The 16,633-nt window shown below is 37.7% G+C and overlaps 2 protein-coding genes across 9 annotated transcripts in view; one reads left to right on the top strand and one right to left on the bottom strand.

Moving 5' to 3' along the window:
* The window catches only part of GPR155 (G protein-coupled receptor 155), a 28,195-nt gene extending 21,399 nt beyond the window's left edge, over positions 1-6,796 (top strand). For 2 of the 8 annotated variants that reach the window (XM_039388013.1, XM_039388012.1), the window contains exons 13-17: positions 743-838; positions 1,806-1,870; positions 2,548-2,685; positions 4,762-4,886; positions 5,288-6,796. In XM_039388013.1, coding sequence (XP_039243947.1) covers positions 743-838; positions 1,806-1,870; positions 2,548-2,685; positions 4,762-4,886; positions 5,288-5,490 — 627 coding nt within the window. In that variant the 3' untranslated portion in view covers positions 5,491-6,796. Of the gene's footprint in view, positions 1-742; positions 839-1,805; positions 1,871-2,547; positions 2,686-4,708 lie in introns of all 8 variants that reach the window. The other 6 variants (XM_027733514.2, XM_027733513.2, XM_039388015.1 and 3 more) reach the window with 5 other exon arrangements.
* A 1,493-nt stretch (positions 6,797-8,289) lies between these two features.
* SCRN3 (secernin 3) lies at positions 8,290-16,624 on the bottom strand. Its single transcript, XM_027733517.2, has 7 exons — positions 16,392-16,624; positions 16,095-16,276; positions 15,124-15,323; positions 14,241-14,453; positions 11,513-11,675; positions 10,993-11,173; positions 8,290-10,216 (listed from the first exon to the last, which is right to left on the bottom strand). The coding sequence occupies exons 1-7, from the start codon at positions 16,557-16,559 to the stop codon at positions 10,061-10,063; spliced, it is 1,263 nt and encodes a 420-aa protein (XP_027589318.1). The 5' UTR covers positions 16,560-16,624; the 3' UTR covers positions 8,290-10,060.
* Positions 16,625-16,633: the final 9 nt, after the last annotated feature.

The raw sequence follows: 16,633 nt of genomic DNA, 5'->3' as shown, positions 1-16,633 counted from the left end.
CTGTGAAACAGGATAGTGCAGCACAACTGTGTGGGTTAATGCCTACTACTGTTGCTTTTCAGGTTCTGTTAAATTACAAAATGGAAGGTTTCCCTCTCTCAAATTTCCTCTATCAAATGTTTTATGCTATTGAGAAATCTAGCAAATGTTAGCCTATATTTTAGTTGTATCTGGATGATTACATAGACACTATGAAATAGTTTTATTTCATAGTGAAATAAAGTTACATTAATTAGCCTTTACACACAAATGGGTTAACTTCGGAGGGTTTTTTTCCTTCTACCAGGCATCTAAAATAGCTGAAGTGGTATGTGCTTCAGCTTAACCTAATCTTAACTATGCAGGAAATATGTAGAAAGCACTGGTTTCAGCTAAATAGGCCTAAAGACAAACAGTGCAAATCTGTCAGGGCTAATATTGGCTGTCTTTGAATACCTAAGTATGCTTAAAGCAAGTTCCTTTTGTAAACATGTAAAGAGGCAGGACCTCTACACTGGTATGATTTGCAGTACTATGTTTAAAACAACCAAGCCTTCCCCTCCCACCTAGCTTTTAAGCTTACCTCAAACGTTTTAACGTGTTTATTGCCTGTGATTTGTCTTTATCTGAATCATTCGTTAAATAGAGACCATGAAAATTGTGTAAGAATCTATTAGCATGTGAAGAATAAGAAATGCATTTGATTTTTAACAATCAGATTAGGTTTATGGTTTTTGTTATTGTTTTTTTATTTTCTTTACAGAATCTCTCCAGTTGTTTGTGGTGGCTGTTCAACCAAGAGCCCGGGAGGCTGTATGTGGAATTGCAGTTCTTCTGTGCTGTGTTTAATTTTGGTCAGGTACTTAACAATGTTTGTTCTCAAAATTACTTTGTTGATGGATGTTGCAACAGATGCTGTTACAAGCACTGTAAGTTGAAGTTTTGAAACACTGCCAAAGTCACCAGCTCCTTGTGTTTTGTCTTTTTTTCCCTCAAGCTTTCCTTTTGCTTTAATAGCTTTCTTTCATAATGCATGTCTTCTATGACCATGAACACTTCCAAAGGTACAAATGACAACTGAATGTCAAATGCTTATGGAAACCAAGTAGGAATTTTGCCCAATTTGTATCAGAAAGCTTCGCCAGTGGCCCTTTTGTGGAGTTACACTGGTATAACAGTTGCAAGATGACTACATAGATACTTTGGCTATATCCCTAGTTTCAGTGGCAGCACCTTTAGCTAAGAGCTGACATAGAGATGATTGTTCTGGCTGCACATGGCCTATTTCAGCGCAAACTTGTATGTGGTAGCTTTGTTATGTGTGAAGGTGGAAACGAGGCAGTGTTAATATACACACTAGAGGAATGTTTTACAGATCCATGGGCAGGTGTGCCTGCAGGATGCACTGCGGTATCGAATAATGATAGTAGTTTTGTATAAAAACTGTACAGAAAAATGAATTAAGTAGAGAGCATTCTAGCACTTGAATTATAGTAAATCTCTTCTTGACATTAACAAAGACAGATTTAATAACTGGCTGTATGAGGATAGCTAGTTATCCCAAAGTGTCAAGTGTCATGTCACAACATTACTTTTACCCAGCTGTTTCTTGAAGGGTTTATTTGGTGGACTGTTATGTATTAATCTGTCTTTTTAAGGTCCAAATGAAAAATCAAAGCAGAAACAAAATGCATTTTGAATGCTATCTAGAGAAGAGGAATACTTTACATGTATGTTTGGCACTGAGTTTTCAACACTTAATTTCTGTTTATAGAAACCAAAGTTTTTGCTTAATGCTGCTTTCTCTATATTTTTTTTTCCTCCAGGGCTTCATTTGCTTCGGTATTTTTGGCTTAGATAAGCATTTAATCATTCTACCGTGCAAGCGAAGGTAAATAGAATCTTTACACTTATAAACTGAATTATGACTGATAGTCATTTTTGAAGGGTATTGAGTGTTCAGTGCTGTAGCATTCCATTTCCTATTTGTTCAGTCTTCCAAATTTCTTTTCTCTCCCACTTATGGGGAGGTAATTGCAGTTTACTGTGCATGAGGTTTTACTGCTGTCCTAATGACACCTTTGAAGACAAAAATCCTGAGGGTTCCCTAGAGACAAAATTTTTGCCAAATGATGGATCTTCAGAAATAATTTCTGCTGATAAATTAAAACTTGGATATGGATGCTGAATCAGATTATATCATCGCTGTTTGAAAGTCCCGTATTCATAACCTCATGCACGTATTTTGTGTGGATGGGCACTTTCACTGTGGAGGAGTAAGTTGTACAAAGCCATCTTTAACTTAGAGCTCACTGGCTACCATGTGAATGCAGCAGCTAAAGCTGGCTCCCAACTACTCTGACTTTCCTTCTGCCTGAGCCTAGAATAACATTTCTCGGTGTTCAAAAGCCATACAAGTATATTAAGAAGATTACATGTAAAGTATTGGGCACCAGGAGTAAAACAGTTGTGGTAACCTTCCTAGGAGTTCCATTCTGTTATTTCCTGTTCCAAAAAAAACGGCCCTGGTAGTTTTGCCGGTTTTAATTTTTTTATTTTTTTTTTTAGGCTTGCATTTTTCTGGGGTGGAAGAGAAGCAGCAGGGCATACAGACCCCTCTGTACCTGAGGAAATCAGGATGACCTGTCAACAGTTTGTTCGTTATCATAGAGATCACTGTGTCAAAAGTATTGTCAGAGGCAGAAGGTAAGGTTCTTCCCTGCACATATAACCTGTTACAAAGGTCATAAATCACCTTTTAAAAATAATGAAATACAGTTTAATCTGTGGGCAATTCCTGTTGTGGCATATTTATTCAATCCCCAAGGTTTAAAAATTTAAGAGAAAAATGTTTCTGGTCTCACACTGAAACATTGAGGTGCAAGTTATCACATCCCATCTAGGGTTTCAGTAAATTACAAAAAGTTTTATATCGTTAAGGGATTGCACCAGTTTTCGCATTTCACTGGAGTTCAGGAGATAAAATAGTTCTGAAAAAATATATATCATAATACTTGTAATAGTTAATGTGTCTAAGTTTTGTCAAACTTGAGACCCTTCATTTGTTTTATTTTGAGATGAAGAAGCTGTCCATGTGTGTGTGACTGAATGTTTACAAATAAGTAGCTTTTACAGGACACAAAACTGTTGCAACTGATTTTAGTGTGTACTCAGAGACCACTCAGTATGTGAGATTATAGTGATTTTAGTGCTTTTACAGCTTTTGCGTTCATAAAATTTCTTTTGTTCATACCTCTAATGAGGCCTAAACTTGAATTTAGAGATCAGCAGAGCTTTCAGAAGCAAATTATGATACCTGAATCAAGGATTATGTCTTCAGGTATGTGTAGGTGGATGAGAAATAAAATGCAGACAGAAGCAGCAGGAATAAGAAAAAGATTCTGCCTTTATTTAAATATAATAAATGGAGACATGAAGAATTGTTCTAATAGGACACTTCGACTTTTCTTGTCATGTAAACTTTTAAGGAGGACTAGTTTGGCAGGATGGGGTGGTCTTTTAATGGTCAGATAGTCCAAAACCACATTGCAGAACTGTTTTAGACAGCATCAAGATTTTACTCAGTCACCTCAGGAGTCAGTTATGTTCCATAAGAAAGACGTATCAGAAAACGTCTGTTGTGAAATAGAACAGGTTTTACATCCGTGTTTCCTGTGCCTCTTCTGCTATTGTGGTTTCTTGGGCTTTGGGCTGTTCATTAAGTTGGGTTTTGTGGTTTTTATTAATCATACATCCGCCTGAGAATACATGAAAATATGATATTTGTTGCTTCATTGTTGTAATATGTTTGGGCAGAACTTGTTTCATGTCTTATTTGTCCATGTGAATTAAAACAAAGCATTTATCTTCTCATTTTAAATATTCATCTGTCTCGATCCTATCCTCTTTGATTTAAAAGTAACATAACTGAGACCTTATAACTATGGATTTTAATTTATTTTAATTTTTGCATCTCTGCTAGTAGATGTTAACACTTGCTCTGTGTTAGTGCTGCTTTTAACTAAAAAAAAAAAACCAAACAGGGGAAAAAAGTTTGGTTTATGCTGTCTTGTAGCTCTTAATTGCCTTCAGAAACCCTGGGCTTGGTTTCCATAGCGTAGATTTTAGATAACCAGAAATTCCTGCAGCTAAATTTTTGCATTGCATTTTTACTGCAACTAGGTAGATGCCAGTGGCATGGCCTCATAAATATGTAGAAGAAAATTATTCTTGTTGTAAAGGTTTTGTTTATTCTTAGTACTGCCTGTGTGGTAAATACTTAACAGGATATGCAAGTTGTAAATGGTTTTTGTTTACAATGTACGTAAACAGTTAGTGTCTGTTTAAAGCTGTCCATAAATTATAAAAAGAAATTAAAGTTCAGACTTGAGTCCCGTTGCTGGGGGCATGCTGCTCTCAGATCAGATATTTTGTTGTAGAATGGTCATGGTAACAAGTACGTGGGAAGTAAGTACACAAGAAATAAAATTACGTTGTGTGAGATTTTAGGAAAATTGCTACTTATGCCCACTGAAGTTTATTTGCACAAGTGTAAAACAATTATGTATGTCCATATTGCTTCCCGTTGAAATGTCTGTAGGAAATGGTAGGGAACATTGGCATGTCCCTAATATACAAAACTTGCAAATTCTCTTCTAACGTGCTCTTAACTATCATGATATCTTTCCTTGTTTCCTGCTATTTTTCCTTGCCTTTCCCCATCGTGCAGTGGTGATACCAGATTTACAGAACATGTGGGTGAATCATTCCTTTGACATACAGGTGTGGTGCAAAGATCTCCACTGGCATCTTCTTTGGCTGTGACCTGGTGAACTGGCTCATTCAAGTTGGCCTTGCCTCCGACCGTGGCGAAGCTGTGATGTACGGGGACAGACTGATGAAAGGAGGTGTCGTCCAGCACATTACAAATGAATTTGAATTTCGGGATGAATACTTGTATTACCGCTTTATTCCTAAGAGATCAGTTGCAGTTGAGAGCCATTGACCTGAGCATGTAGGCAAGGGACAGGTAGTTAGGGGTGAATGTGACCACCCTCTGCCTTCACCACTGGAACTGGAAGTATTTCTTTCTCAGGGCTCTCAGGGAACTGTGCTATTCTCTCTTGTAAGATTGAGAGATGTGGTTATATTTGTGTCTATTTTGAAGGAAATGGTAGCAAGTGGTATTTGGTGAGCATTCCAACCAGAATGCAACTAGACGAAACCAGATGCTCTGGATTTAGAGCATTTTTTCCATTCTGAGCAAAACAAATAGTAAAATTATATGTGTCACTGTTGTATTTTATAGGCATTATAACAGCAGCTTTAGTGACTGATGCCACAATGAGGAAGAAAAACCCCATAAAAGGTATTTTTCATGTTGCTGACTGTTTTCCATATTTTAGTGTGATGAAATATCGATGCCTGTTTACAGTCAGGCTTCCCCCTGACTTCATAGAAGTAGGATTTCTTCAATCATACCCCAGTTTTGACTACTCTGCTCTTGTCTAACACCAGGAACTTTTTATAGCTCTTTACACCTCAGATCAGGTGGGTTTTTTCTCCCTTAAAGATAAAATCCTCCATTTATAAAAGTGGAATTGTTGTGACAATGTTCCAAATGTCAGAGGATTAAAGCTGAGGAAATACCAAGTGGAATAAATAATGGTTTTGTACAAACCTACCGAATCCCAAAACCATAAAAATATGCAGCACTCTTCCAAATTAGGAAATTACATCATGGAATAAACAATTTGTTCTGAAATTTTGCCTTATGGTGGTAGTAACAGCTTTGTCAAGAGTAGATTTTTACATTCTGAAATTAGCCTTTACAGTTTAATTCAGAAGTGCCAGCCTCAAATAAGGATTTTATGGAAGTCTTGGAGACATGTGTAAGTCAAGACAAAATTCTTTTTCAAATCACGGAACTTTTTAAATTAAATACAATGATTTTTTAAAATCTATTATATAAAGAATCCTAACTGAACATCCAAATTGGGGTTTAGAGTAGCTAAAGATCCTAAATTTTAGTTGGTTGCCTAACACAGGTTTCTAATAAACCTCAGGTATCCTCCTACAATATCTAAATAGTGTCACTCAGATTCCTGTGCACTGAAGGCAGAATCTGAGAACCTGTGTGTCTTCTGCAGTATTTTAAAAAAGTTAAAGACCAAGTGTTATATCTGATAACCGTTGTGCTGCCCTTTTAAAACTGCAAGAACAGCATTTATATGTCTATACAAAAATTTTATATAGTGAGGGAAAGGAATCCAGGTATTTAAAAAAAAATAATTTGCTCAAGCATATGAATAACTCCTCTCATCCTTGTTTTTAAAAGTCTTTCCCTTCTTTTTTTTTTTTTTTTTAGTACACAGGTTTTTATTCTATCTAATTTCGCATCCACTTTGTATTAAGAATTAAAAATTATTTTAGCAGCATAAGCTCCTGTTCAAGTAGCAGTTGTTTTATGGTTGCTATAACTCCATGCAGGACTTACACTGAAAAAATAGTTCCTTTTACTGTCATTCTTATTGCACTTTTGCAGTGTGCACAGAAACATAACTGCATTCTACTGCGTATGTATGCTATGGAAACTGACATATTTTAATGTTTTCCAGCAACAAAATAATTGACATTTGTATCAGGCTGTGTCCACAAAGGAAAACAGTAGTGTATTTCCATAATAACTGCTGAAGACAACTGCATCAAATATTTTGGAATAATTAGATATATGTGACTTAAGAGCAGAAGCTGTGAGTATGTCTGGCTTCTAAATACTGTAATTTGTCAATAAATCTATTACTTGATTTCAGAGTTTGGAGCTGTGTTGTTTTGTGAGATGTGAGAGGGTTATATGTGCATGCCAAGGTTTATGACAAATGTATTTTTCTGAGAGATTTGTTAAAGTGGCTCTTGGGTTTCAGTTCTGGTATTTCTTAAACCACCCTTCATACTTTTTAAGTAGACAGAGAACTTGTTAAAGGGTGTCCACAGAAAGATACGTCCATACCAGGAACATTTCACATTATCATCTACTTATCAAATGCAATTAATTTTTTTTTAATTCTTCAGATATTCAAGAATTTGATCTTAGGGCAGTTTTACAGTCCTATTCATAATCCTTGTTCTTGCACTCTTGTCTTTTTAATTTTCATCGTGAAAGTCCTGCTTCCTTTTTTTTATAACGGCTCTGCTATTTCCTAGATTTGAACACAATGTATCTCTAAGTAAGAAATTGCTCAAAATTTCTGCTTAGAGTTTCTAAATCACTGGGTACTTCTGGAAGCCAACAATAGACTTGAATAGCTTTAGAAAATTAAGAAACTTTTTATCTGGTAAATATTTACTTCCACCAAGGAGCAGTTTTAGAATAGTTGACAATTTGATGTTATGTCAGTAGTTGATCTACTGATATGTGGATTTGTGGTGGTTAGAAATAGTTTTGCTGGCCAGTGGTGCAATGAGATTTTTTATTTTGCAGGTGGGTTAGTTTGGGGTAATTCTCAGTTAACTTGGAAGTTAAGTTCCATGAAAACATCTACTGAACAAGTAAGTGCAGAGGAATATCCAGTGAAACATTGGATCTTTTTTTTAGGACTAATCTCAAAATAATTGTGATAATGGACAGGGATGGATATAACACTTGTAGTTTTCTAAGTAGAAATTTTAGTACTTTTTTTTTTTTTAAATAATGTTCCTTCATAACCTCTAGACCTTTTAAAATCAGCTGTTATACATTCCTAGGTGAAATCCATGCAAAGATTGCCCTCTAGAGGACATTCTGATTTTTTTGTTTGTTTAATATTTTTACACTGCATTTATTTCAGGAGGATGAAACCCCGAGATAAAAAGGTACTGAAATATCCTTACTCTTTTGGCCATCACTTGAACTGTCTCCACTCATTACATTGTTTTTACTTTGTATCCTGTAGACCAGTTAGTATAAAAAGCAACACATAAACAAGAGGAACAGTTGGACTGTACCTGCCTGTATTACAACTGGGCTGATATGCTTAACCTGCTGAATTGCACCCCGTGATTAAGTGGCCAAGAAGTTCACTTAGAGACTCCACTGACTTCACTATTGTCTTTCCTGTGTAACTTCAGTATTTGCATTGTAGCATAAAATTGTTTCACTTGTTTTGCTATGCTGCCTGTAAACTTGATTCATACCTTGGTTTCAGCACAGTTTTACCTGACATTTACTGATGCTTCGAAGCTATGAAAGAGCTAGTGTGGAACAGCTGATGAGCAAAAATAGGACAAAGATACACATGGTTGTTAGATATGGACATCCATAAGGAAAACAAGTAAATGCAGCAAATTTTTATTAAATATATCTTCCAGTTAACAAACATCCACTATGTACTGTTGGCTTCTATGAAATTTTATTGTCAACAAACACAGGTTCAAAAGGATCACAGTCAACTCCAACTTGCTTTCAGTTTAACTTACTTCTCAGTCCTGCTTGCTATTGCCACATGGCACACTGGAACTAGAAAGTTCAAGAGCTTTTCCTGACTCATTAGTTTCTTACTGTGGATCTGAACTCAGCATCCCAAATTAATTTCTACTTTCATTTTAGCATCAAAAAGAATAAGTTCTGCCAAGTTCTTACTTTTCATATTAATTCTGCAAACTTCATTGACTATTCATTCGCATGTACTTACTTTTTTACCAGTGGGGGATAGAACAGTTTACAAAATGAGAGAACTGCATGTTCATGGCCCCCTCTTTAGCATCTGAGATTATTCTAGACTAAATATAGAGAAATCATCAAAGAATGGTCTTTCTGTGGTCTGCTGTGTCTGTGGGGATGCTGGATCATGTCACATATTGCTGCTGCAGCTCTAATTCTTCATTTCATGTTACATGTTTTCTTCTAAAGGTTTGCAGAAGTGTTGGCTTTTGAGTGGTTTGGTTTTTCTCCTTACAGTCATACTTTTTATCCTGCTTCATCATGTGGTAAAGTCAGAATCTTCCTTGTTATCTGTTCAGTTTGTCCCTTGCCACAGATAATAAAAGAAGTGTCATATATTGATCACTACTTTTAAACAGCATCAGGCCGGGCAAAAAGCTTGATTAAATTAACTCCACAGTCTACTAATTTTGGCAAACGAAGTTATGGTTAAAAGGCTTAATATGAAGTGAAAAAAAAAAATTAAAAGTACTTTTAAGTGTCCCTGTACATGAGTACATGTACAGACTTTTGTACCCCAAACTCTTCCTTTCTGGTTGCCCAATTTTAAAAAGTAACAATTCAAGAAACATTTTAAAACTCCCACATGATAGTGCATTATAAAGTGCATTGGAGAATTAATTTGACAATAATCATATTCTATGTAAATAAGTTTATTTTTCAGTATCAGGGTGGGGAAAATAGAAAGGGAAGTGAAAACTGTATGGTAACTTACAGGATGCTTGCATTGATGAATTCCATGTAATCAGATTTCACAACCACTCATGGTAAAATTATAACTGTGATTTGTTTTTAATATACCTTGAACTCTTAGCCTATTTTACATTGAAGGAGTAGAAGGTTCATATATGAAATGTGTCTTAGAATGGTTTCATCAAACAACTGACTATCGATCTTACTTGACTTGCATATCACTTTCCTTTTCATTCAGTGCTCATCATAGATTCTACATTTTACAAAGCCTTCAGCATGGCCATTTTAATTCAGGTAGTCTGACTTCTGCTACAGTTCTCTTGACTATAAAAGCTACATGTGTGTACACTAGAACTGAGTTCTCCAAAGCTGAATTGGTGTTCTTCATCCAGAGATGGAGCTGTTCCACAATTTAGTCAAGCTATTGCATTCTAATTGCATCTGTTTGTTGGCAAAATCAGTCTCTGCTGACAGCTTTGTACCATGTATAAAGCCACTGCCCAGCTCTTAGGAGCCTTTTCAGCATTGCTTCCTACAATCAAAAGCCTAATATTTGTCCTAAATATTGAATCTGCAATTTTAAAACTGCCCATATTAAGTGGTATACTGAAAATAAGATGTAATCTATATAGCCTCTTCATTAGAAAACCTAATTGTAATGCAGAATTTTACCCCATTCAAATAATATTCTTAGCTATATATTTTGAGTTCTTCTTCTACACACTGTGAAAAAAGTTTAACCACTTGGTTAACATCAAGACATCCGTTTTGAAGGATTGATTCCATTTGACTTATCTTCTGTTTCTCCAGCTTCTGTATCTCCTCGAGCATTTCTTTACCTTTGCCCTGCAAAAAGAAACATCTATTTCACTAAAAGATATGGAGTACATAGTGATTACCCTAACATAATTCTGTTCTACAGTCCATATATTAATCTTTTAAGAATTTCTAGGGTGCACACTTGTATTGGTACAAGTCAGCACCCTGACAGGTTTTCTTAGATACCTTTCCTAATATCTAGCATTCACTTCATCTCCCTACACCCTTCTGATGGATTGAAAATAAAATTAAAGCTGCTTCAGATATTTATGTTACCAAAACTTAAGTGAGCATATGACTGACTTATCTTTAAGAACACATATCTGTAAATAGGAGAGATGCTACTGTTCAAAGTAAGCAACTCCTTTTCTGCTTCACCTTTGTGTACAGCTATCTTTGTCATCTTGTTTCCTTTCCTGTCCATACCAAGCAAGGATGAAAGGCAAGCCCTCCTTTCTGCCTGAGACCTGAAGAGTTTTAAGTACTCTTACCACGAGTTGTCTATTCCCTTGTGGCTGCTCAAGCATTTCCCCCTTATGTGACTGGTGCAGGACTCTGTGGTGGACAGCTTTTTAAAGGTGAGCCATGCAGATACTTACCTGGGCCTCAGCCTGGGAGTACAGTACAGTGCTGGCTGCAGTTTGAAACATGCCTGCTAGATGCCAACACAAGGGGCTTCTGGGGCACTACACTGTTCTTTGCCATCCATCAAAGGGCATTAAATGGCACTGCATTAACAAAATGTGAGCAAGGAGCTTATATAAACCACCTGCTTGCATTGAAATCTAATTCAATCAACATACCTCATTAGTTTCCATAACTACAGCAGCACTTTCATGTTTTTTATAGAGCTCATGTCTTCGATCTGGCTTACTCTGGAAACGTGGTTGCTTCTTAACTGGATCATCATGACCAAATGTAGGGGACGTAGTTTTTAATAACTGAGTAATATCGGGCACAAAAATGAAAGGCTTGAATACAGACCTAGAAAGAGAAAATATAACAGAGATCCTTTACTGACCCAGTTTTGTTAAAATTGTTGAGTCAGTATTTTCCCCCATTCTTCTACTTCCTTCTTTCAAGAAGGAAGTATTAAAAAACCAATCTAACTGATGTCTAAGTCAGTGTCACAGCAGTATTTCACTAAGTAGGTTGGTACAGAGCATTAAGGTACATAATACATTATGTTCCTCCTACATTTGATTCTGCTTTTTCAGGGGGGAAAGAAAAACAAAGCAAAAAGGAATACAATTAGACAAACTGCAGCACTTTTTCATTTAGATATTTGCAATTTTTTATCCTATTTACTTGCTGCTATATCACCTTGCTGGATCTGGAGTTCCAGTAAAGTAGTGAATACAGGGCAGATTAGGCTGCTGAGGCAGTACAGACACCATGCTGCCAGTTGTCATAAATCCACCTTCCATGTTAATGCCACTCTCTTTGTCACGAAGAATTTCCATCATTATTTCAGAAGTGATAGATCCTATTTAAGATACAATACAATTATTTAGACACAGAGCTACCTATAATACCAACTAAATGCCATGTTCACTACAACTGGCTGCTTTTTCCTTTAATAGGCAATGCCAGTTTTAGTTTGTCTGTGTTGGCAGGAAAAAAAAGTCATCCTAATGGCATACCTTAATAGCTAATACACGTATAAATGTTACTGCTTTCCCCAAAGTGATAATGCACTATAATATGACTTAAAAAGGGGGGAGGATGAATACAAGTGGTATTTCCCAGACAGGTAAATTACATATGACTAGCAAATGGCCATTCACAAAGTAACTGTTCAGATGAAAATTAGTAGCTTGGATTAAATGCTGAACTCTGAGGACTGTGTGGAAGTTAAGTCATTACAATACTGTTTGGTATTTGAACAGAGTTAATACCACTGTGTTGCTTTGAAAATATAAAAATAATAACCACTATGCATGGATTTTGTGTGAAACTTTGAAAACGAAACACCAAGACTGTCACTTGTTTTTTGGGTCTGGTTTTGGTTTGGTTTTTTTGGTGGCTTTTTTTTTTTAATGTATTTTCATCCTCCGACCTTAAAAAGCACTTAGGCTTCAAGTTGACAATCAAAAGGATGCACTGGAATAACATGTTCTATATTCAGAATCAACAGAAACTAAAGTAGTACATTCATTTGTAAAGAAGTCTTAATCAGCACCCTGTGTGAGGTATAGTGCCAAGTGTCTGTGAAAATAATTCCTTCTCAGGTGAAACAAAGCCCTTTCCACATATGCCTCTGCATCCAGTGTTCAAATGATATTTCTGCTCATGCATAGCATACACTGAAGCTCAGATACTGGCATGGTATCACCAAGCCATCCAATATTCTAACAGGCAGCACTTGCAGAAGTTTTCACATTTGGTGTATCAGTAGAGGGTATACCTCTGGTACAAAAACAGTTCATTCACTTTTTTTTTATTTGAAGGTATCATCTACATTTTTAATATTTTAATGTTTCCCTCAGTGAGTTCTAACTGCATAAAGATTCTTCTTTTAAACTGCCTTGCTGTTTCCTTTCAAAGTAATTGCGTGTAAGTCAGATGTCTTCAATACTGTTTTTTCATGCATGATCCAAATTGCCTGTAGACAGGCATGCAGCACTACATTTCAGCAAGGAAACACTCTTAAGTATTCCCACAGTTGCCTGGGAAAGTCGGAGAATTAAAGAAATCAGCAAGCTAGACAAAGAAATTAAAAGAAGCAAAGGTCAGTTTGTCAACTGCAGCTTGGCAATCTGTCCAGCAGGAAAGAAGGTACTGCACATTTTCCATTAGAATTTATTATAATTTTGTATGCCTGAAATACATTCCCTATTTTTTGAAATAAAAATAATATTTATCTAAAAATGGTCTTCACATGGTAGGTAGCCTGAAAAAAACCCACAACTGTAATGCCACCGAGTGAAAAAGCGGGGAAGGGTAGATGAAGAAACCAGTGATTTTACTGAAGCTGTAAACCAAATAGCTTTTAGTTAGGGCACCTATTTAAAATAAATCTAAACAAAGTGAGCCATATAAGGCTGATAACCTGAACACCTAGTGGGATTTTTCAAATAGCTCAGGTAAATGCTTGAAAATGGGGATTTAGAATGAAAACGCAGATAGACTCTTAGCGTTGTTTAAATACAGGTATTATGAAAATGCTTTCAGTATTCAGAACCTGCAATTCCCAAAATGAATGCAGGATTTACATGATCACTAGAGCAAAATTGCAAAAGGTAATTCACTCTGATGCATTAACTAAATGCTAAACCTGGTCTGGCAGAGTTCAGCTAAATAAGTAAGAAAAAAACGAAGAGGTGCAGTGTAATCCTGGTTCAGATTAATTCCTTCAAATGAGCAAGTGAATACAGATGCAGTTAGAAGCGAAGTAATAGCTTCTTTCTCTGGAGGTCTGAAAAATAAGTGAGTAAGTTTAGTGATTAGGAGCACCTGCTTAGAGTACAGAACATTATTTTCTTCTGCTCTCAGTGTGTTTTATTAGACTACACAAGATTAGAGTAGCAGCTACAGTGAAACTACAAAGACTTAAAAACCAATGTCAAAAATAAATGCAAGATATGTATCTGAGTGCTGTGCTGTTGCCTGAGGCCTATATGAATGGTACCAGACTGAAGTTGTTCATAAGGTTCTTTGTGGCTGCAAACCACTGGAAGTCTGTTTTAGCCTCTATTTTTTTTTCCTTAGAAGTAGAGTAATAATGCATAGCCTATCAAAATGTTTCAGAACAGGTCTTACACAGTATTTAGTGATATGGTCATAATGTGATCTCTCACGATTGTTGCTGTTGCTGTGTGTGTTTGATATTTGACCCTTGTTTTAATTTTTCCTCGTGAACATACTGTCAAAAATGGATAGAAGATTTCAAATTCAGCACTTCTCCTTTAGGCAAAAAGTTATTCTAGTAAGTTCTGGTTCACCAAGTCATATGAATAATTGCCTGCATCAGATGTATAATCATTTATGATTAACATAGCTCACTAAATACTTTGCATATCTTGAAAAAGAATATATATAAAAATTATACCTTTATGTTTGTTCAGAAGTTTATAGCCTTCACAATATCGGCCTCTGGTTGTGGTCATTCTGGCAGTATTGACATAAGAATATGTGGCAGCGAAATCAAATTCCTTTTCCCCATCCCACCAGCCATTGCTTTTAGCATATTCCTTCAATTTTGGGTGTTCTCTGTCAATCTTGGTTGTGATAGAGAGCTGGTTGGAAATATTACGTACACCTCCTGTTTGTAAATTGAGGAAAGAACTGTTTCAATACATAGAATGATTTTTCTTGGGATTTTGTTTACAATTACTTTACTAAAGCAAATTAGCAATGAAGAGTTTCCTGTAAGATCTTTGAGTCCCGTGGTTTATTTTTGGCCCTGTCTCCCTAGCTATATGTATTCTTCTGATTGAAATTCCACTGCCACTCAGTTCTGACTCATTTGCTCCTATTGCCAACATTGTACTTCAGGTTCTGTCCTGATTATTCCCATCTTTACATTCTTCCTCTTAAACCTCCAAAGACATAGCCTGTCCTTCTAAATCCACTGGAAGAATCAACTTCTTCAAGGCCCAATACAGCAATCCTGTCACCAAATGAAATTGCCATTGATTGCCACCATCCCTATGACCATACATACTGCTGTCATTCTCATGCTGACCTTTCTGTCCTCTGTATTCCAAGTGCAGGAGTGGGTACCTCTGACTCTGAAAAGGCCCTGTCACTGAGCTCCTCTGACAGACTGCTTGCCACTCCACACTCATGCCCTAGGAAGGAACTCCTGTTTACAGGCACATGTATGTAGCTGGAAGTTAGTTTGATGCCTTAATGAAATGGTAAATGAAAAGTGGAGAACTGCCAATTGTCATTGCATTTGAAATGTTTAAAACAAAGAGCATTATCCATACCTTCTACTTTTTCTGCTGCCCAGTATTTTCCTGATGTCTCCAGCACCCATGCTTCCTTTCTGTCAGCTATCAGAAAACTGTTATGGTATGTAAATGTCATGTGGCTCTCCATACAGTTTCCTCCCTGTCCATATTTTTCCAGCAAATCAACTATGACAGTAAGAGCCTTTTCAGCTGTGTCTGCTCTTTCAAGTCCAAGCCTAAAAAAAAAAAAAAAAAAAGGAAGATATTATCTTTGGAACTATAAACTCCACATACAGCTATTCGGCTTGAGTATTCAAATTGACCTGGAATGCTATTTCTATATGTACCTGACACTTGTATGATCTGGTAAGAGAAATGAGCTTAAAGGGCTTCTTTGAAGTAGGTCCTCAAAGTGCTTGACGTGGGGAAAAACACCAAATGGAAATACAGAAAAGCAGGGAGAAGGCTCCTACAAAATGCCTGCAAGTCCTGTGTGGGTATTGGACTGGGGGGAAACAGTACCACGAAGAGTTGACTGGCTGCTGTAGGTTAATGAGAGTTACACTGGCACCCAGTGGGGTAGGCACATGAAGCTGTTGTTATTTACACAGAGAGGTGCAGCTAAGACTGAAACTTAAAATTATGTGTGTGTAAGATGGGGGAAATAGGAAATGAGTACAGACCCTAGAAAAAGGCCCAAAGACTAGTTCCTGAAGTCTACCTGTGCTCTTAAAAGAATTGTTTCAGTTTAGTATAAACTTTTATATAGAGAAAAATTTTGCTAATTTCCTTGACAGATTCTGGTCTAATGCCTGATACCTCTTGTGGGCTCCTGGCAGAGATTTAATGCCTGTGCCAATAAGTACTTATTTTCAACCATAGCTAGAATAGTGGAAGAAGTGTTTTCTGAAAGTGAAAGGACATATTTCCCCATATAACTCAAACCAAAGGTTTCCACGTTAAATTCCAAATCCGAAATACCATTCACCAGAAAGGCCTGTGCAAACCTTACGAGGTCCATGCCGAGGAGAGCTTCGCTGTCGCAGACCTCTTCCCTGCCCCACACGGCTTCGTTCCCGATGCACACGCCGTGCTCGTTGGCTCCCATCTCCGCGCCCCAGAGCCATGCGGGGCGGCTCAGCACCACGGCGTGGGTCCGCTCCGCCTGCTCGATGCTGATGTAGGTGCACTGCAAGGGGTCAGAGCACACCGCGGGTCACCGGCCAAATCGCGGGCTAAGCACGCAGGCAGCGGGGTGAGAGGGGTGTTTTCGCCACCTCCCGCAGGACTCGTCCTGCCCTCACCTCCAGCGCGGTGCCGGGCGGGTGCGTCGCGGCCGGGAAGTGCACGACCTCCTGCACCTCGTCCGCCGGCCGGTCCGAGTTCTTCCCGAACACCACGCGGCCCCCGGCCGCGGCGGGCGGCAGCGCCACGAAGGTGTCGCAGGAGCGGGGCGACGGCCAGGGCGACATTGTGGCGGCGGCGGCCGCTGAGCGGGCCCGGCGGGGACAGCGGCGGTACCGGCGGCGGGGCGGGGCCGGCGGCG

Source organism: Pipra filicauda, unplaced genomic scaffold, assembly GCF_003945595.2.
Source record: "Pipra filicauda isolate LSUMZ 115617 unplaced genomic scaffold, ASM394559v2 scaffold5_size6683894_pilon, whole genome shotgun sequence".
NCBI classification, from domain to species: Eukaryota; Metazoa; Chordata; class Aves; order Passeriformes; family Pipridae; genus Pipra; species Pipra filicauda.
The sequence above is the reverse complement of the archived record's forward strand: the minus strand, read 5'-3'. Positions and strand labels throughout refer to the sequence as shown.